At 31.4% G+C, this 22,065-nt stretch overlaps 3 protein-coding genes across 6 annotated transcripts; all 3 read right to left on the reverse strand.

The window, feature by feature from the left end:
* Nucleotides 1-19: 19 nt before the first annotated feature.
* On the reverse strand, nucleotides 20-5,835 carry LOC129900359 (HVA22-like protein e). Of its 2 annotated transcripts, XM_055975315.1 has the most exons (6): nucleotides 5,752-5,835; nucleotides 3,502-3,809; nucleotides 3,362-3,388; nucleotides 2,351-2,473; nucleotides 838-991; nucleotides 20-416 (listed from the first exon to the last, which is right to left on the reverse strand). In XM_055975315.1, the coding sequence occupies exons 2-6, from the start codon at nucleotides 3,546-3,548 to the stop codon at nucleotides 387-389; spliced, it is 381 nt and encodes a 126-aa protein (XP_055831290.1). In that variant the 5' UTR covers nucleotides 3,549-3,809; nucleotides 5,752-5,835; the 3' UTR covers nucleotides 20-386. The 2 variants fall into 2 exon arrangements, with proteins under 2 accessions (XP_055831290.1, XP_055831289.1); XM_055975314.1 differs by lacking the exon at nucleotides 5,752-5,835 and having other exon boundaries at nucleotides 823-991; nucleotides 3,502-3,794.
* Nucleotides 5,482-7,685, reverse strand: LOC129900360 (mitotic-spindle organizing protein 1B-like). Of its 3 annotated transcripts, none has more exons than XM_055975318.1 (3): nucleotides 7,442-7,685; nucleotides 6,211-6,245; nucleotides 5,482-6,081 (listed from the first exon to the last, which is right to left on the reverse strand). In XM_055975318.1, exon 3 carries the CDS (start codon nucleotides 6,071-6,073, stop codon nucleotides 5,852-5,854), a length of 222 nt encoding a protein of 73 aa, XP_055831293.1. In that variant the 5' UTR covers nucleotides 6,074-6,081; nucleotides 6,211-6,245; nucleotides 7,442-7,685; the 3' UTR covers nucleotides 5,482-5,851. The 3 variants fall into 3 exon arrangements, with proteins under 3 accessions (XP_055831293.1, XP_055831292.1, XP_055831291.1); XM_055975317.1 differs by having other exon boundaries at nucleotides 6,211-6,288; nucleotides 7,442-7,680; XM_055975316.1 differs by having other exon boundaries at nucleotides 6,211-6,342; nucleotides 7,442-7,680.
* A 3,278-nt stretch (nucleotides 7,686-10,963) lies between these two features.
* On the reverse strand, nucleotides 10,964-13,665 carry LOC129900601 (heavy metal-associated isoprenylated plant protein 7-like). Its single transcript, XM_055975611.1, has 5 exons — nucleotides 13,379-13,665; nucleotides 13,048-13,273; nucleotides 12,736-12,950; nucleotides 12,517-12,604; nucleotides 10,964-11,696 (listed from the first exon to the last, which is right to left on the reverse strand). The coding sequence occupies exons 1-5, from the start codon at nucleotides 13,385-13,387 to the stop codon at nucleotides 11,206-11,208; spliced, it is 1,029 nt and encodes a 342-aa protein (XP_055831586.1). The 5' UTR covers nucleotides 13,388-13,665; the 3' UTR covers nucleotides 10,964-11,205.
* Nucleotides 13,666-22,065: the final 8,400 nt, after the last annotated feature.

Below are 22,065 nucleotides of genomic sequence, written 5' to 3' on the forward strand. Positions count from 1 at the left end.
CTTGCACTTTAGACAACACTAAGGATCAAAGCTCCAACTTAAGTCTCATTCTTTTCCTGTTTAGCTGTTGTATAAACAAGCAGACATCATAGCGTCACCAATTAACAAGCTGCTACTCTGAGAACACTGTGGCCATATATGCAACCAACGTTCAAATTGAGAATAGATCTCGAGCACTAATTCCATACACGCATCAACTAAAATCGGACAAAATAATTAAAAACGCTCATCGATAAGCAAACGATTATTACATATTTTAAAGTGGCGACATAACATTTACATTATGATCTTCACCAATTCCTATTCTGATAGTATTACAGATAGTGTTTTTTTCGCTTGATTAAAACAAGAGAGAGCAACGCTTCCACATTAATTCGCCTCCTCAATCAGTCCTCACTGGGTTTTTTCACGCTCACCTGTCCAAAAAAAAAACAATAAAAGATATTACTATGCACTTCCTAGGTATATATTCTCTCAAAAAATGATCCATGAAATCGCGGTACAATGTATTCTTTGTGAAATAAGAGCACAAAACCTCCATCATTGTGCGTTAGCATCATGCAAAATCTATTCATTTTAAGTTTGTGACCTTTATATAAATCAACAATGGTAGGCATGATATATAAATCAATAACCAATATAACAAGCCTGATATAATAACCTGAAAAAGAAAAAAAGACTAATAACATGCCATGGTCAGTTCAATCGAATGAATGGTGTAAATATTAATAGCTTTATCGTGTGTATAACTTGAATCCTAATTTTATTTATCAAAGTTTAAGATCTTCAACTACCACAATTCATAAGGGACAATTTAATCACCTTGGCATGACTCACAGGAGGGGAAGATTTGTCTCTGAAATATCGAGCTCCATATTTGGTGATGAATTTTTCCCTAACAAACTTCTCATAAATAAAAGCAGCTCCCCTGAACTGGGGAAGAACCAACCATGTCACCATTGCTAGCTTCAAATCATACCAAATAGGTATCCTACAAAACAAGCATAAAAATTGAATCAAGATTATATATATTTTTTCGAAAACTAATTGAAGATTATCTACTTGCTCTGCTCCCCCCCCCCCCCTCCCTCCTCTCTCGAGGATCTACTCAGTTCTATTGGAAACTACCTGTCTACCCACATCTTACTAGGTATTTTGTTCTTGTTCCTCTCTCTTTTAGGGCATGTTTGGAAATTGTAGTGTAATCACTACCGATTTTTCAGCAGGTAACAGATCCATTAGACGGTCTTCTCTATAATATATGTGAACAAACTAATAGCTATAATCCAATCATTTCCCGTGTAATTATTTAGCTATGTAAAGTCACTACTTAAGTAGCCAAATAATTACATAGTAGTATCCATTACAATAACCTATTTGTTTGTCAAATTTGTAGTGTGATGTTTGGCCTCGGTGGAAGACAAGATGCGGGAAATGTGACTGAGATGGTTTGGACATGTGAAGAGGAGAGACACAGATGACCCAGTGAGGAGGTGTGAGAGGTTGGCCATGGATGGTTACAGAAGAGGTAGGGGTAGGCCGAAGAAGTATTGGGGAGAGGTGATTAGACAGGACATGGCTCAGTTACAGCTTACCGAGGACATGACCTTAGATAGGAGGCTGTGGAGGACCCACATTAGGGTAGAAGGCTAGTACATAGTCTCGTTATTCTTCCCTATTCATAGGCGCACTAGCACATTACAATTCCTTGTACTCTCATTTCTGCTATTTATGTTACTATTTAATGCTTTCAGTACTTTTGATTACTCTATTTTATCTGTGATGCCTTCGTTATTTATTTTCCTATAGCGCTTTGAATTTCTTAACCTTATCTGACCCCTTTTATGCCTTTTTTGAGCCGAGGGTCTCTCGGAAACAGCCGTCCTACCTTGATAGGAGTAAGGTCTGCGTACACTCTACCCTCCCCAGACCCCACGTTGTGGGATTTCACTGGGTTGTTGTTGTTGTATGTTTGGTTGCACAACTGTAAACATATGATTTGATTTTTTTATTTTAGCTTAAAGCTTATTTAATGTGTGTGCATATAAGTAACCTTAGAAATGAAAAAGGAAAATTTGAAGTCGACTGATGATTACACCATGTAATTACCCTTTCTGTTGATCCCCTTGAGAATTACAGAGTACAAGTGCTATCAATTATACTTAAATTCATGCTGACCAACTAATTGCATTGGCTACACAAACACATTTATTTTTAAACCATGTAGTAACTAACAAATCCAGTTACAAGGTGGCCTTCAATTAGTTTTGATATATAGTAGTACTACTTTTTCTTTGCTATCTTAAGAAAAAAGGGCAGGGGAATAAAGAAAGGGATGCTAATTACTTACCATTGAAGCATGGGTTGAAGGAGCATCTCCATAAGAGTGAGAAAAGAATAGAGAATCCAATAAGCAAGCCATTGCTCATCATCCAACTTAGATGTGCTCTCTATAGCCACTACTGATGCATATCTTCATCATGAAAAACAAAGTTATTAACATTTCATCCTTGAAAACATGAAAAACTGAAATAATAAAGAAATAAAGGCATTACTCCCTCCGTCCCGCCCAATTTAGGTTGTCGACGAGGATTCCATTATCCACCTTGTGACCTCCTCCTCAATTTTCCCCTCTCCTACCCCAACCTTTTGTTTTTCAAAAAAAAAAAGACGAGTAGTCATACTAAGAAATTTTGCTCATGAAATAAAGATATGAGACCTTTGCCTCACAGAAAGAGTGGGAAATTGAGAGAAAGGAAGAATTTACGCAATTTAAAGAAAGAGAACTCAACCTAAAAGTTAACTCAAAAGAATTGGCTAAGTCCATAGATGTAGACCGACTCCTTCTCCAATCAATATGGGACTAAGCCTAGACCCAACAGAAGTGTGGACCGGAAGCTCAAACAAGGATAACCCTGACTCTGATACTATTATAACATTCCTCATGCCCAAACCCAACTAAAGTGGGGATCGGGAAGCTCAAACAAGGATGAACCTAACTCTCATAGCATGTAATTCAAATTTTAACCCACTCTAACAGTTTTAGCTAAAAGATTGTCTGGTTTGACTCTCAGAATCCAAATTACTCCCTCTGTTAAGAATGACCTACTTTCCTTTTTAATTTATTTGAAAAAGAACGACGGTATGTTTAAAGCTAAAAAAAAATAAAGAATATTTTCCTATATTTGACGTAAATTTAGGATAACAAGATAGAATAATATTTTTTTTGTTTTGTTAAATAATGTGCTAAGTTAAACTAGCTCATTATTATTATTATTAATGGAGGGAGGGAGTATATAAATCGGGACAATTAACAAAGTATTTTTTTTAAAAAAAAAAACTAAAGTATTTATGTACTTACAGAGGATAGAGCAACATCACCGATGGTCTTCATATGGAGATATATAGAGTTTCCAAAAAAAAAAAAAACAGAATGAAATCAAAGCTTCACTATAAAGAAAGAGGAAATAAAAATAAAAAGAAATTAATGTAAAATATTACCCGGCAAGAGTATGAAGGTGAGTCATCACAGTCAAGAATTTACCCATAACTATTCTGGTGCTGAAAAACAAAAACTTTGGCCTGGCCTGCAACTAAAAGAACAGTATCGAGTGTGCCGAGTGAGTGAGAAGTGAATTGCAGTTTATTAGAAACAGAGATGGATAGTGACAGCACATTCGACTCGTGGAGGCATCTCATCCTCTCTCTCACCGTCACTACACCTTTAGCACTGACCCCCACATAGTAATGCGTTACTGCTATAAATTGTTCGGGTCGGGTCAAAAGAATACTCCCTTCGTTTCTTTCGCCTACCATGTATCAAAACATCTTTTAATTTTATGATTTTAAATATTTGTATCAAAAAAAAAAAAGATACAAATAAATTAAAATGAAAAGAATATTTAGCTGACATTTAATCATAGATTTCTAAATATTTTTAGAAAACCACTTTTGAATGAAATCTCAACTTGTATGTGACCATTATTTATGGAAAATGTATTTTCACTCGTTTTAAAAAAAAACATGAAACAAAATTTTTACCCATCAATTCTAAAAACTATTATAAATATCTATAAATTTGACATAAAATTAATATTTTTATAATGAATTAGATAGTATATTATCTAAAAATCATAACATGATAATTTTTTTAAAAAATAACAACTGTAGCAACTAGTTATTCCTCAATATTATCTTCTCATGTTTTACAACAATCCCTTTAATAAAATCCATTTAATGAGGGGTTAAGTAGATAGAATATAAAATATTGATATGCATTTGAAGTTCTAATTGATAGGTTTTTTATAAAATATAAAAGTTTGAGGTAAGTCTGATAATTTCTAAAGAACACAAAAACTAGATTAGTTTTGTGTCCCTTTTTAAAAGAAATTTTTATTTTTACACGTAAAAAAGATTTGATTAAGTCATTTCTTCTATTCAATTTATAAGTGATCATTTCCACTCCCCAATAGCTATACTGGACTATAATTGAAAAGTATATGCTTTATTTGGGAGAGACTCTAAATATTACAATGTGCAAAATAAAGCTCTTTTTGTCTTTCTTTTTATAATCATGATGTTCGAATTAGCTTACGCAAACCTCAATTAATTTCACGGTATGACCTCCCACCCAACAACATGTACCACATAACTCTCTCCTCATCAAGGCTAGAACAAATGGAAAGAAATCATCTAGTGTTTTTTGTCTTTGCTAGAATTTGAACATGAAACCTTATTGTTCACAACCTACTTCATTGACCAGTAGACTACACATGGGTGAAAAACCTCCCCTTGACCTTGTGAGTTGTGCCTCAGGGAATTCTTCATTTAAAGAAAAGGTCATACTTGAACTAGGACTCAACTAACTTGGAGGACTTGTTTCTGTCTAGACTCTTGAGTGTCATCAGTAACAGAATAAATAGAGTGTTTTGAGAGAAGAAATCTAATGATTCCACAAATGAAAAACAGACATAACCACACAAAAGATGGATGAGAAGCCAACATTCTTTGGAGAGCATCCCCGTTGTCAGATCAGATACTAGATATGATGCCATACAGAAAACTCTAAGTTCGTATTATCTTGCTACACTGATGTAGCAAAAACATTTCCAATCTAACAAAATCAGACAATATCCACAGAAAACCTTGCCTTTTTCTGTATATAAGACAATACAATTGGCATAGGATGCACTAACAGAAAAATCATTTGCTGACTAAGTTTTTTCAAGAATCTCAACAGTTCTTCCACTAAAAGAAGAAACAACTATAATAGGATAAAAACACGTAGGGAATGCAAATGACGAAATTGGTCACAATTGCTCAATGGTTATGTGATTAATGATATAGTTGGTCACTCAGGGTTGCATTGGAATTGAAACACCTCAGAAAATAATTAACCAGCAGCTAGTAAGTGCATCCTTTTGAACTCCATTAAAACTAGCTAGTCATCGGTAAGTACTTGCTTATAAACTATGCTGGCAATACTACAACACTCAACAAAGTAGAAGATGATAAAATAGGCAACATTTGGATCGTACTTTTCTATATTTATCCCGTATTAGCAAAATAAGATATGATCTTTCAAAGAGAAGTCAATAAAAGCACACATATCAGCCAGTTGACATTTCAAATAAACGGAGAAAGCTTGCATAATAAAGGATAACCAGAAGGCTCACTCCAAATAAGCCTCAAAACTCAAAAAAAACACCTTGTGTTTGATGCCAAAGTAGGATAAGAGAACAACCCACTTACACATCAATCAACAGGGAAGATCAAAAGGGTTAAGAAAGAGCTCCTCCTGAGATTGTTCCATCAAATTTCAGCAATCAAATGGGATTTAAAATTAATCTGCCTAAGGTGCAGATGGAGCAGTTGATTGGACAGAAGAAGAAGCCGGTGTTTCTCTGCGAAGCTCCTTAACTACAGCGGCCAAGGCCTCAGGATTGAAACCCAGTTCAGAAAGTGCAATCAGAACGGATAAAGTGTGACGATCAAGCCCAGTGTCAAGAATGTTTGACATATGAAATACCAGATCCAGTGAATCCAGTGCGGTGCGTGCAGCTTCTGGATCCATTTGAGAAACTGTAAATCCACAATCATGAATAGGAAAAGGTGATAGCTTATGATTCAATCCATGCCTCGTACAGCAGAACTCATTAAAGTGAACAGAATAAGAAATGAATACTAATTTTCTGAAACGGAAAACTTTACCAGTATAATGAACTGGATCAGCTTGCTTTCTTTTCCTACATCAACTTTAAACGATGAGAAGATCCTGAGTTCTAAAACCTTTAGAACGTGAGGAACACACAGTCAAAGAATCTGGGATTTTAGCAGACTAATCTGACAGGAAGAAGGATTCAAATATGAAATTTATTTTCTAAAAATAGCAATAGTAGTGATAGACACAGAAATTAGTATTCAAAAAGAGCATTAATTATGAAGTTCTCTAACATAAAAACGTCAATTCATCGGTATATGTGATAAGACTGATTTGGATTTAAGGGATATTTCAGATGGTCAGAACATGAAGTCTGCAGTTGCAATAACTAAAAGATTTTGGTAAGTTGCATGAATTTTATAATTTTCATCGTTCGTGCTGAAAATTCACAAATAATGAAAAAACACTCCGTATTTTATGGCATTATTTCGCTTACTGAAGATTTGAAAGAATGCAAAAGAGCGAAAACAAAAGACGGTACACTTGAAATCAAGATATACTAAATTACTGTTCCATCTTCATTCCTATATGACCGCAAATGCAGATTAGTTACATTAGTACACCATCACAACTTCGAAGCTAATTACACCAGAAGCAAATGAAATGCATATTGATTTATTTATTTTTTTTAAAAATTGACGGCGGTGCTTCAACCAACTTGTGCGTCTGTAATAGTCCACAAGCACAATGCAGGGAAAATCTATTCACAAAGGTTAGGGCAAATGGGATCACCCTAAGTGGTGTAGCTTTGATTTGAACTGAAGATCTCAGTTTACTACTCCTACTCCTCAACCATTCAATCATACTCTTGGGGACACAAAAACGTATATTAACTTGTAAACACAAAGACCAATACAAATAATTGCATAGAGAACAATGATAAAGTTTTCCAAGCAATTCAATTACTATTAGATTTGAGAGAGTCAGAACGTAAATTGGGGTTGAAAAAGATCAAAACTTTGGTGGGGTGTGGCCTAGTGGTCAAATCTAGTGTATAGAATAACCTAATACTTATTGCGGTGATAGATGACAGATTTCTGGTGGAACTAGTTGAGGTGTGTGGTTGCAGTTATTCCAAGTAATTAGTTGAGATTGACATACTCAATCCTTTTATTAGTTAAAGTCAGAATGCAATATATTCCTAATTCGTACTTATTCATTAAGATCATTGGAATAAAGAGATAGAGAGAGCCAAAAAAGAGAGAAAGATAGAAAGCTTACAACTTGATCTCAAGGAACAAAGAGAGTGAGAAACGCAGGAGGGAGAGTGATCGTTGGCCGAAGAAAAAAAGGTGTGCGAAATTTGAAACTAGGGCCAAAATCAATTGGATTCGGGTTGATCTCCTACTAGCCCAAAATGGAAGAAATTTGGGCTTGTGGGTTCCGTATCACTCCATCGATACTGAGCCCAATATGATCGTTTTGTAACCAAAAAGCCCAAAGAAAAATAACTCGCCGTCGCCGGGATGGTGACAGCGGGAATACTTACCACTGTACTATAACAGCTTTGTTGCTAAAGAACGGCTACCTTATAATATCACTGAAGAATACTGAGGGTATAATGTTATTATTTTCTCATCAATTATGCTTCTATTTATAATGTACTAGAGTAGTAATAAATATGAAAAACCAAACATATATATTAGTAGTGGTTATGTAAAGTTTATTATGAACATATCAAACAATGTATTACTTGTGCAAAAATTACATACTGATATAGAAATTTATTCTGCAAGTGTTATTGTTTTAGTTTATTAGAAATCAAAGCACCCCTTGAATTAAGTAGTAACATTGGATGCCAATACTAGTGAAGAGGGCACGACAAAGTGGAGGCATCGAGATTGCTAACAAATTGTCAGCCACAATTCACAATGTTAATGTTACCTAGACAAGATTAACAAGAACCGCCATAGCTCGCTAAAACTCTCTCCTCTCAAAGCATATCATCCATCTCTTAAAATAATACTGTCTTTCTACTCTTTTATTCAATAGTACTATTTGAACGACTTGAGTAGACATAATTACAAAAATAGAACCTCGTGAACCTGCATATATATATATATATATATATATTACTAAAGAACCTCCTCGTGAAAATCCATCTATTTGATCTTTATGGTTTGAGAGTTAATTACACGTGATGGTAATTATAAGAGATTGAAAGGAGGATCATTATGTACTATTCTCATGAGGCCACATGTAAAAAAACGCCGATATTTTTTAATTATTATTATATTATTTTTCTCCATACCTAATGAGGGCATTTTATTGGAAAGTAATCTCCACTAATAAGCCAAAGCTAATTAGCCGATGCAAGCTTTAATTTGATCAAATCAAATAAAAAACAAGGAGGAAAAGAGAGCAGATAAGTCATGAGGCAACGTAAGTATATACGTAACAATGTTATCTCTAAATTTACAAATTAGTAGGGTCTTCATTAATGTGACTGTATATGACTTAACTTTTTCTCAAAGTGCTTTTCACAAACTTGATCATATCGAGTGCAACTGTAGATCATAAGAGAGACAAAGGACAATTATGCATTTCGAGTCCATAAAGTATTCCACTCATATATAATCATGATAAGAAATATACAACCCCACCAGAGGCAAGTGTACCATATATAATTTATGACCAAGGTAACAATCTCAAATTAGGTCTTTGACATCAAAAAGAAAGGTTGTAATAACGACATGTGAGAATTTCTTCTTAGCTAGTAGAACAAGAAAGACATAGATCTATACGCAATCAAAGGATTTCTCCCCAAAATATATTATACAATACTAACTGAGCTTACTAACAAATATTTATAAATATTTAGGGACTTTTTAAATATAAATACAAGGTATAAGTAATAGCTACTCGAATTCCCATGAACTCATATATTTTGTTCTTGGACCGCCCCAAATTATCCACACCCCTCTACTAAAAAACATAAATTGGCTATGAAATTTATTGGTAATTTCTAGCTAATCCATCGCTAAGTAGCTCTTAGCTAATTGAATTTTCATATAATCCATCACTAATTTATTTGATTTGTCTTTATTGATTTTTATAGCTATGTGGTTTAAAAGTTATTAGAATAAGTTTTGGAGTTAGTTTAATATTGGATTATTATTTTTTGAAATAATAAGGACATAATTTAATACGTTATTCAACTAAAGAGAAGTGAATTTTTTAAAAATAAATATGAAACAGAAGAACAATAATTGAGAACTCAAACCATGTGCACATGTACTTTGAGACCATGACCACAAGTTCATAGTCGTGAACTTTGTACTTGGCCATCAAAAGTTATAGTATAATGATTTCATCAAAGGAGTTGCAGTATTGTAAGATACTGATTATTGCAGTATTTACCAATATAGAAACATTATTTGTGGCCAAACAAAAGAATAAGTTTTGGGGTTATTTTTTCTTTGTATCTACTCATCTAGTATCCAAGATTTATTATTATTTTTATAAATTCTGATTCGTGTTACCTACAAATTTCTCCATTTCCAAAATTCAAACTTAAAAGTGACTAAGGGTGGAACTAATTTTAGGTTATTAATTATTCAACTAAAGTGTCTGTTCATTTCTTTTTTGATATCACAATTTAGTGGACCATCTTACCAATCTCAAAAGAAATTCTTTTGATGGATGAATTAAGAGTGGTGATGAATGGATGTACTAAAGAGATTGGTGGATTTATGTCAGTTGTCATATTTTTGCGTAACGGACTAAAGTTTGCGACCCCCTACAACAGTGTATTCCCAATTGCAATACAAGGACAAACTATGCAATCGCACTTCCATCATTCCCTATTTATGTATAGTTTTGATCTCAAGTTACTTTTGGAACTTGATATGTCCATTCTAAAGATATGATCATAAAGTTGGATATTATTACTCCTACAATATACTTGTGGTTAATATAATTTCTTGGCTAATTTTATTGGACAAGTCTCACTTCATTTTCTAATTTAATATTCGAGGTTAAATTAGATATTTTGCTATCTAAAATCATGTCATGTCAGACAAAATGCTCTAAAGACTCAGCGATATAACCATATTCTTCCATAAATAAGGAAGAGAAAATTGTTTGACTACTTACTAACCCATTACTTTAATCCTCGACCTTCATACTTTCCTATCTAGGATCAAGTTATGTCCAATTACCCCTTTTGAATAATTATCACCTCATAAGCTAACTTTTTGAAGTTAAATAAGATCGGAGGTCCATTACAATATTGGGAAAAAAAGGAAACCAGTAGATAATTTGTTATAACAAGCTAAAAAAAATATTTATTATATTGTAGTCAATTAAGGATTTAACTATAATATTTTGATTTGTTTACACAAAAAATAGTTATTTGCAAATGAATTCATAAGACAATATCACATATTTATCATTGCAAAAGAAAAGCTTACCTCGTGAATGCGCATTCCAATCTTAACCAACACGCCATTATCATTCTTACCCTACTGTTAGTTTTCCGTTGGCAATAAAAGGAGATCGAAAGAATGTCACTCACGCATTATAATATTCAACTACCAAAAAGATGTGACCGTTTAACAGCACCAAATCTAACCATACAACCTCTCTAAGGCATGAGTAAAATTGTTTGTTTTCACGTCAGACTCATAACACAGGATATATTGATAAATATTTATAGTAAGGATGTGTTTGGTAGGGAAAGAAGGAGAAAGCGGAACAAGCAAGGTGCAGTAACTCAAAATTAAACAACTTCCAAGTCCCAAGTACGATATATAATTTTTTCATATAGTACTGTTTATTGTATCGTACAATAGGGAGTATATAACAACATAAAGAAAGCCAAAACCAAAAAAAAAGTACAAAGGACTCACAAAATTCTACAGTATTTGTCTAGCAGATCAATTGTAACTTAGCGAGTCCCAAGACAAAGGCTCACATGAAGAGCACCACCACAAGATCAGGGCTGGACGTACATTACCCTTTTTACCCCTCACGTCCCTCCAAATTTACATCACGGAACATGCATTCGGATTTTCATCGCTGAAAATCTGGGGAGGTGGAGGGTAGGCAAACATTTCATGTGCAAGTCTCTGAGGGTTATTATACAGCTGATGATTCTGAGGATGGTGATAGTAGTAAAACTCATTCTTCTTCACATCTACTATTGGATCGACCTCGTTTTGTACAGCTTCTTCCTTAGCTGGTGCGGCTGCTACTACGGCTTCTTCCTTAGCTGGTGCGGCTGCTTCTTCCTTCTTCTCCTCTTTTTTGTCACCTTCTTCAACTTTCTTCGCTTCTTTTTCGTCGGTTTTCTTCTCTTCTTTTTGATCTTCTTTGGGCTTGACCTCCTCCTCCGCTTTCTTTGCTGGTTCTACTTTCACGATAATTGCCCGTTTTCCAGTCCTTTTGCTTACATATTCCACCAGTTTTGTTGCCTCAAACACACCTTTCACTGTCACCTGTGAGTTTTTCAAGTCTGGTTCCACGTTCTCCACACCTAAATTTAAGCAAAGTTAGCGTCAAAGACGAATTCAAAATTAAACTCTATATAAGTCTTAAACCTTTAAGGTTTTTAGCATTGGATTTCTAGAAGAAAATGTCATTAGTATGATGCGAAATAAAAAGGAATATTGAAAATTCGAGTGGTTGAAGGTGAAGCATTACTTTTGAAGTAATAGACCGAAAAAACAATGACTAGAGTGAAAGAGTTATGAGTGTAAAAAAGATTCCTCACTTGTTTCTCTCATTCAAAATTGTGAATCCGTGAATGAAACTATTGTATTTTTTAAATTATATGAGTTCATATATACTATTTCTTGCAATTTTAATATATTTTTTATACAAAAATTTATGCTCCGGATTATCACAAATCAATTTCCCAAATCACTTGCAGCTTTTGATAATACCTAATAGTCAATACTAAGTAACTGATTCCAAAGATTCAAATAGTTTATCAAGTGAATATAGTTGAGTAGTGGAGGACATGTGCTTTGAATTAAACTCAAAATTGAAGAATTTGAAGAGAATCTTAATACTTAAGAATTGAATATTCTATTCCTACTCACTACTAATAAAAGAATGTACAGATAGTGAAAGATATATATAAAATATAGGATCCTAAAGTATCCAATGCTATTTTAGAGATCCAAAAAGGAGGGAAAAAAACTTTCTTTAACAAATACAGCTGAAAAGTGTAACAAAAGCGTAATCAGAAATGCAGTAATTATCAGCAAAATGAATCAAAACAGTAGTAACTCAATTAATTAAGAGAAAAGAGATATGAAAATAAATTTTAAAAAAAATCTAAATAATCTTGCCTTTCATTTTTTGTATACGTCTTTTGATTTCTTGTGCACAAGCCTCACAATGCATGTGAACTTTCAGAACAACTGTAATCACCTGAGGCTGCACAAACAAACATATAAAACCATTTGCATATATGACTTTTACCTTAAAAACAAATAAACCCAAAAAAAAAGACTAAAGACCAAGAGAGAAAAATAAATACTAAAAATACTAAAAATAAATAAATGAACCTCCTCTTTTTTCTCTTCGGGTTTAACGGCTACTTTCTCCTCCGGTTTCTTGGGCTCTTCCACCGCCGGCGCCGGTGGTTTTGGGATTGGAGAGAGAAGCTCAACTTGGCGATGACTCTTTTTCTGTATTCTCTCCAATACCTTTAATGGATCTGCTTTTTCCCCTTTCACAACAACCTTATGGGTCTTGCAATCCGTCAACACATCTTCAACTCCTACATAAAACACAAATCATTCAAAAAAAAAATTAAAAAAAACACAGAAAACATAAAGAAATAAAAATAACAAAAAAATCCTTATCAATAAATACACCTTGGAATCCTTTGAGCGATTTTCGGACTTTACGAGCACAACCTTCACAATGCATGAAAACTCTCAAAACAATTTCTGCGGGTGGTGGAGGTGGTTCTGGTTTTGCCTCTTTGGATTCTTCCTCCGCCTTTTTTTCCTCTTTCTTCTCTTCACCACCGCCGCTGTCGCTTGGCTTTTCATCTTTTGGTGGTTCCTCTTTCTTCACTTCTTCTACCTTCTTCTCTTCCTAAAAAATATTTATTAATAAGCACAAAGCCACATTAATCAAAAATCTCAACCATCAAAGCAAAAAAAGTAAAAAAAAAATAGAATGAACAGAAAGTAAACCAACCTCTCCCATTTGCTGTTTACAGAAATGGAAAATGTATGTTTCTGTTTTTCTCTCTCTTCTCTTCTTTTATGATGAAAAGGAAAAGGGGGGAAGTGGGCTAGTGATGGAGCATCAGATCTAAGCGAGAAAGAGCACTCACTCACTTGCACAGTATGATAGCGGCGGAATAAGCGTGGCTGTTATATATAGGTGGCACGTGCGAGGGAAGTACAGTCATCATACTTCTGGCACTCTTTAAAAATATGCTATTAGTGGGATAGGTGGGATTATGGTCAGTAGTTAGGCAAAGATTATACTGATTAGGCAAGAGATTTATTGTGAAAATATATTACTATTTGGTAGATGAACTATACATTAATCATGATACTGATAAAAAGTAATTTTATATAAATCATTATTGAAAATTGCCTCTTTTTTTTTTTTACATTTAGGTACTTGATCACGGTCAAAATTCTGTCTTAAAATAAATAAGTGAATATTATTGCCAATATAATCTATTTTATGTCTGAAATTAAACCCATAGAGAATATTTTCAGACACAATATTCAGTATCACAAAAAGAATTAATTTAAATAATTTTGTCTTGTTATATTATTTTGATTTATATATTTACTACCAAACTCTAATAAATAACAACAGTAGTAAATTTATCATACTAATGAAAAGTTCTTTCGATAATTAGACTATAATTTTGTCAAACTATTTTCTACCAATTATTAGGCTTTTTGTTTTTATCACCAATAAGTATCTCTCAATCGATGTGTAGTACATAATTGTTTTAGAATTATTTTTTAACTCTAGCTTGCAAGATCACGTCAAAGTTTTGATATTTTTAATTTCACTACTAAATCTAAGCAAATAATTTCTAAACAACTTGAAAGTGATATTGTTTAACTAAAATCTAATTTTATAATATTTTTGAAGTATGCAAAGTATGGCAACACCGTTATTTGAGAGTACTTCAATGAATTAACAACAATCAAAATGTAGTTGAACAAGTAGATAATGAAAAACGATTCAATTATATTTTAAAACTATCCAGAATTCATCTAACAATTGGTCCACTAATATTCTAGATAATATTTTTTTGGCTACTCTTAATAGTATTCAAAAAATACTAGAATTCATAACCAACTAAAAATAATAGAAGAAATGTGAAGCTCGTAGTCGAATTTAAATCAAACAAACATGCGCCAAATAAGAAGCGATAGCATAATACAAGTTAGCTAGAGTGAGTTGAAGTCCATATTGATTGGAAAATAGATAGATAATTTGCTTATATGAATTTGTGCAATCTTTTATTCATTAGATAGCTTTTGAGGTTAAGTTAAGATTAAGTGTCACATTTTTACATGGTATTAAAATCAAGTTCATTCCAATTTAGACTCTTGGTCCACACTCCAGTTGACCTAGATATGAAAGGGGTACTGTTAAAATGAATTAGAATATCACATTGATTGAAAAATTGACTGAAAATTTGCGCATATGGATTTGAACAATCCTTCTCTAATTATGAGCTAACTTTCGAGATTGAGTTACAGCGCAATATTTTTACACTACGAATATGAAATTCTATCTGAATATCAATACTCTAATCCACTTGTTAATATATGTTTTTTGGAACTTCGCATTATATCCCGTATAAAATAGTATATAAAATCTCATAGTGATACATTTTTGTTTTTGTATTACGTTATTTATTTTTTCGTATTATATTTCGCCCAAATTATGCTGAGATCTTAATTATTGTAGATATCAAAAATTTTATCGAATTTAAAATAGGACATTATAAGATGGGTCAAATCTATCTTCAAACTTTAAGTACCCATTTGGTCACAAATATTCCTGGAAAAGAATTTGAGAAAAACTAGGGAAGTGGTGTTTGACCATATAACTTGACAAATATATTTGGCAATATCCCAAGTTTTCAAATACTAAAAAAAAAATTAGTATTTAGGCCAAGTTCTAGTATTTGGAAATTTTATCTATTTAAAAATTATCCCAAGCTTTTATATTTCGTAAAAAACACTCATCATTTATTTATTCCAACTAATATTTATCTATCTCCTCCGAAAAAGTTTGAATTATAATTTGAATGACAAGATTGAGAAAAAAGAATAATTTTTTTTAATAGATTATAATTTCAACTGAATTAGTGTCAACTTTGAGTATGCGATTAATGTATTGTTCTTGCTCATATTGTTATTTTGTTGTTGATTGTTATCAATTATGTTATAAAGTTATTTTTTAATGGAACATGTTCATTATAAAATGATAATACAAACTTATGGATATTTTAAATAAATTTTAGAAATTGTGGGTATAAATCATATTTTTTGAAAATAGTCAAATATTCTTGAAAAATTTTATGGTCAAACTCATGGTGAAACTTCACCCAAAAATAACTTGCCACGAATATTTGAGAATTTTTGGAGCCAAACGCTAGCTAAGATCCGTTAGGATTTTTTGGAGGCTAGTTTCTATCTATAAAAAGGGACACACGTTTCCTTGAATACTCATCTCAAAATCTATTAAACTTTTGACATATTTACAAAGAGATTGAGACATCAAATACTTCATTTCTCAAAGTCATTCTGTGACTTTCCTAGTAATTAAATACATCATAAGGAGGTCCAAATAATTTTATGTTCGAAAAAATATGCCATTAATAATTCTTGAATCACAAAAAAAAACTTAGGAAAGAAGAATTTAAAAAATACACGATATGTACTCACAATCTGATAAATAAGATCACATTTTAATATGTTTTGTGATTGCAATTTAATTTTTGAAAAATTTATTGCACGCAATTATAACTATACAATATTTATCATGGAAAATACTTCTTTAAGTATTACGTTTGTAAAGAAATTATTTTTTCTTATCATTCAAATCAAACTACCTCTCACAATGCTATTTTGATTACGTGCTATTTCATCTATCCTTTTGAATTTTTATTTCACTTCTTTTCCCCATGACTACACCGTACATTCGTACTCATCTTATAGTTTAAATAATTGCTTCAAATTACATATGAAACGTAGGTGATTAGTCATGAAATTCAATTGATTCCAATGAAGTCAAAATCTGTGGACTGTAGATAGTTTTGGATACACATCATACATATACCTTAACAAAGTTATTAAGCTATTTCGAATATCTCACACAATTAATAATTATGTAAAAACAATTAGAAAAATATCTGGGCCTTTTCCCGAATTTTGCGCATAGCGGGAGTTTTAGTGCACTGGACTTTTCACTTTTCTTAGTCAGAGTATGTGCTTGGACTTCAATTCGAAACTCTGAATCGATCAATCGAATGGGAAAACACCTTTCCTGCATACAATTAGAAAAATATCTCACAAATTAGTGAATTTAACATTATACTTTTGAGTGTACAAAATAATCATTTTCTGGATCATATACCCTAACAAAGTTATTTGGCTTTCTCTCTCTTTATATATATATAATCTGTATCACTTAAAATTTATCAATATTAATGATATTTTATCAGGTATATGTTTGTATTTAATGAGATGATTTTAAATTGTTTAATTAACATTATTTTAAAAACTTCTAAACATAAATTTTCAATTGAACAGTAACTATGATACCAAGGCGTGGTCCTAAATGTTATACGAATTTGTAGTCCTCATTTGCTATTGAATCACAACAGTAATTTCTACATAAATGGTAAAATTGAAACATGGCATTATTTCGATTTTCAGAATTCTGGTGCACTTCTGAATCCCCTCATTAAATGGTACAGCAGTAGTAGTAATATATTTTTCAGTACCAAAGAAAAATAATTAATGAGACATATATTTTAACAAGAGAACTTAATAAATGCCCTGATAGTAACATATACCGTGCCAGAGTTGGTACACAGTAAATATTCATTAGTATTCAATGCTATCAAATCAAATAATTTAATCTTAATGCACATCAAGTAACGACTACGAAGAGAGAAATGTTTCCATTTATCATATTACTGTAATTATTATAAAAATGTGATATATTATAAATATTGAGGGTAAATAATTAAGTTTAATTTAAATTGGTGACAGGGACTGTACAAGCGATGTGGTTTTGAAACTTGTTGCCCTGAGGAAATGTCAGTTGTTGCTGGTGAGGAATCTTTATAATTGCATAATATGGTAGTGCTCATCAGATTGCCGTTGCATAATTATAATAGTTAATTTAATGCCTTACCCTCCCCACTTTGGAAAAACATAAATGCGAATAATCCATCAAATTTTTTTTGTGCAACTGTATTGTATCTTATATTTGGTTGACATGTGAGCTGATGTGATCTTTTTGACTTTTATCAATTTAAATTGGCTGAAAATTATTTTCCCTCCCCATAATAATAATAATAATAATAGAAAGTTACAAAGATTATGTATTAGAAATTTAGAATAGAAGAATAGTAGGTAGCCATGTGTTATTGTGTTAAATGAGAGAAATACAGATAGCTAGAAATTTTATTTAGTAATTTTACCAAGTATTCACACACCAAGTATCTTATCTTTTAAGTTTACTATTGTACTATCTTTTACTTCCTTAGTTTTGTTTATTTTGCTATTTTATTGTGATTATTTTTCTTTATATCATGTTTTAATTATGCATTTTTTGAGTTGAGTGTCTATTAGAAACAATTTTGCGTACATTTTATCATTTTTCAAACCCACTTATGAAATTACCCTTAGTACATTGTTGCTGTAAATATTAATAATAGTAATGATAATAATAAATAAAATTAACTTTGAGCCACAGAATCCCGTGTGCATATTTTGTGGTTTCCCGTTCTGGAAGGAATATTGTAATTTGTAGGTAGGCTAAAAAGAGGGGTTTTCTAATATTATATCATTTTATCAATCCTAAGAGATTCTGCATTCCTTAAAAAAAATAAAGAATTTACATAAGTTAAAGGAGGCAGAAGAAGAGTACTAGGAATTAGTTAATTGTCTTTTTTTTTTCTCATTAGAGGGTCCATTTTCTTGCTAATGTCTACAAAAATTTCATTCTCATTGTAGTAGCAAAAATAGTTGCAATCCAATTATAATATTAGTGATAATTAAGGGGATAGTAATGATTTATAGAAAAAGACTAGCTAGTGTTTGTGAGATATAAAAATCAGGATGCTCAAATAGTCCAAGTGGCTTGGATTTAATTTTGATGAATGCTTTGATACTACTCCCCCGTCCGTCTCATATTAATTATCTAATAGTCAAATTATATGAATTATGACTAACATTTATATATATATTTTTCATCAAATTAACATAAAAAAAATTACTACAATTTATAGTACTTATTATAAAATTTTTAAATATTTAAATTTAAATATAAAATATTATGATGATTCAATTTAATTTAATTTATAAAATAAATAGAAATGACTTTCAAACAAAGAAACTATAATAACTAATTTGGAACAGGGTTACCATTTCAGATAAACCACAAATATGAATCAAAATTTGACTCCAAAATGATAACGAGATAACCCTTGAGTCCCTTTACCAAATGTTGATTTTCTCTAGAGAGTTTAACTTCTATAAGATAGCAGTAATGAGAAAATACTTATATGATCAGGTTATTTATTAGGTAATATTTTAATAAGTATTACTAATTGATAGTCATTAAAATGGCAATCCGTGACCTACTATTATAGATGAATATTTACAATTAATTATTTGTGTTAAATAATCTTTATAGTGACTGTGTGCAGGGCGGAGTTAGAGATTAAGGTATGAATTCGGCGAGATCAATACTAACTGTTGGTGTAATATACCATAAATTAAATTAATTACAGTTGAAAATAAAATGATAAAAATGAATAAAAAATATATTCACGCAGAGGTGAGGATATCTCGCTCTCTTTAAGGAGTTTCAAACCCAATGCGGCATAATCTAAACCGATTCAGCAGAAATACTCTTGTCTTGTCTCCTACAGGATACAATAGCCCAATAAAATTGTACAACTCAAGCAACTCTGGATTAGTTAAAGAGTCCAAAACTCTACCAAAAGAACACATTTCTTCAATAGATAGATACCCTCTTTTGTATAATGAATATAGTTGAGGACTTAGAATATTTTCTTGTCTCAACTCTCTCTTTCATTACTTCACTCTACAATATTTTTTCACACTTAAACATATTTCATCTCATCTTGTATTTCACAAAGGACGAAACACTACTATTTATAGGTGGGAGATTTTTTCTTGTCTTGAATAAAAACAAAGTGGATAATAATGTAGATAAATGAATGGAAAAATTATGCCCTAGAAGTTACATATGTTACAAGGCATAATGAGGTAGAACATGACTTAGTGGTTACATAAGTTATACCAATAATAATTGACCACATTCTTGTCAATTTATATCCACTAAAATATGCACTTAATATTTTATTTTAATAATAAAATGCATATACACCAACATTAACCTTGGTCCAAATACTATATTTTTTTCTTAAGAAAGACAACGAGATAACTCTTAAGAAAAATTAAAAAGGGTAAAAGTGAAAAGTAATATTTAATTTTTCTCCTAAACTTTTTTTTAATAAATGTACATATAAAATAAAGAAAGTACATTTATTACCACGTGTCATCTATTAATTTAAAATTTAATAATTTAAAAGTAATAAAATTTTGAGCGCATATAAATTTTAAATCCTCAATCCGTCACGACTTAAGTCCCTTTAGTAATGAAAAAGGGGAATGCTTATAACTGTTAGTAGTGGATCAGGCTTGTTGAATGTATTTGTCTTTGCTGCAATCATTGAGCAAATTAAGTTCAATGGTTCACATTTCACAATAAAAGGTACTCTAAAAGGTAGACTATCAATTAAAACAGGAGCTGATTGTACAAATATGATAGGTTAAAACAACATTATTTTAGTTGGTGAAATTAATGCTTTAAGTGAAAGTAAATAACAGAGGAAACACATTGATTAGTTAATTGTCTTTTTTCTTTTGGATTGTCATAAGAGTCAGGTTTATTTGTATATATAGGCCGTTTCAATAAATTCGGGAAACTAAAACTAAATTTTATAAAAAGGTCTTATTTCTTTTTAGTTAACATATATAAACTGAATAATTATAATATACTTAGTATAATCCTACAAATGAGGTTTGAAAAAATAGAATATATGCGGACATTATGAAATAAGAATGTAAATAATAAATATTTTTAATAAAAATATATAATATAAAATTAGAATAATAAAATCTAACTCAAAAATATGAAAAATTTATAATGATATCGAAATAGTGTTACGTTGAATTTGATAAATTCATATAAGGATAAATAGTGTTGATTAGTTTGGTGCTTTAAATTTGAAGAAGACACCAAAAAATAAATTTGATCTTTTTATAAACATATAATAATAGATTTTGCATTATGTAGAATGTTTGACCGTTTGAGAGATTTTAGAACATTTAGAAATGAGGAATAAAAATAGTAAACGAAAAATAAAAAAAGTAAAAATATAAAATAATAATGTTGGTTCATGATAATCGTCAGAATATAAATAAGACAACAAAATAGATAGCCACATAAGAAAGGTCATGCTATAATTAACTAAACTTTATTCCATTTTTTAAATATTACAACAATCATTATATTAAATAAGGTAAAAATTTATTATATTTTTTATTTGAAAAATCCTGTTCAAATTTCACAATACATGTAAAAAAAATTTAATAATATTTATACATATTTGAGAGAAATTAGGGGTCTTCAAAAAATTAGGACCCCAAATAATTGCTTTAATGAACTTATGATCGATGGTCGATGGTCGAGACGGCCCTCATATATAGTACTCCTAGCTGTTTTATGACTCTTTGATTCTTAAGTGTTCCAGTATTTAAACATATGATGTTGTGGTAAAATAAGTTTGAGTAAAATAATCTTTAAGGATGCTCCATATAGCACCAAATTGACAAGAGGAAAAATTTCTAAAAAAACAAACAAACTAAAGCATGTGACATGACATAAAGTTGATTATAAGTTGAAATTTATGAATTTTTAAATTTACCTATTTCGTTTAATCGATGATATCTAATAAGAATTGTCACGACCTCGATCTGTCATGACTAGCATTCACTCTAACTTTTCGATGTCAGTCCATCCACAATAATCGCAAGGTATACACAAGTTTAAAGATGCGGAAGCAGGATTAAATCAAAGATAGATGTTGAGTTCCCATAAATTCAGAAACCAACTAGTTATAAACTCAAAATATGCGGAAGTAAACACATCCTAGGAGCTGAAAGTCATCGTACCAAAACTCTAAAACTAACAAGTCTAGAACAGGAGTACAACTCCAAATAGAAACCAGTAACAACTAAACCATTGTCTGAATATCTAAATCCTGGAAAAGAAAAAGGACTAGAAATAACGATAAAGTTCACGGCAGCCTGAAGGAACAACTCACCCTTTAACTCGAAAACATAATTACTCCTCTAGATGAGGTCTCTCCGCAGCCGGCTGAATATGCCTTGTACTCAACAAAAGGCAGAGCAAGACTAGTATCAGTACACAAAAATAATGGTGTACTGGTAGGATCACGCAGTTAGCATTAAGCGGATTATAGACAAGTAAATTAAACACAATAGGCATATACATATACAAAATAAGTCAACTAATCTCAAGTTCAACCACATTTAGCAATATCACAACTC

Source organism: Solanum dulcamara, chromosome 8, assembly GCF_947179165.1.
Source record: "Solanum dulcamara chromosome 8, daSolDulc1.2, whole genome shotgun sequence".
Lineage (NCBI taxonomy): Eukaryota > Viridiplantae > Streptophyta > Magnoliopsida > Solanales > Solanaceae > Solanum > Solanum dulcamara.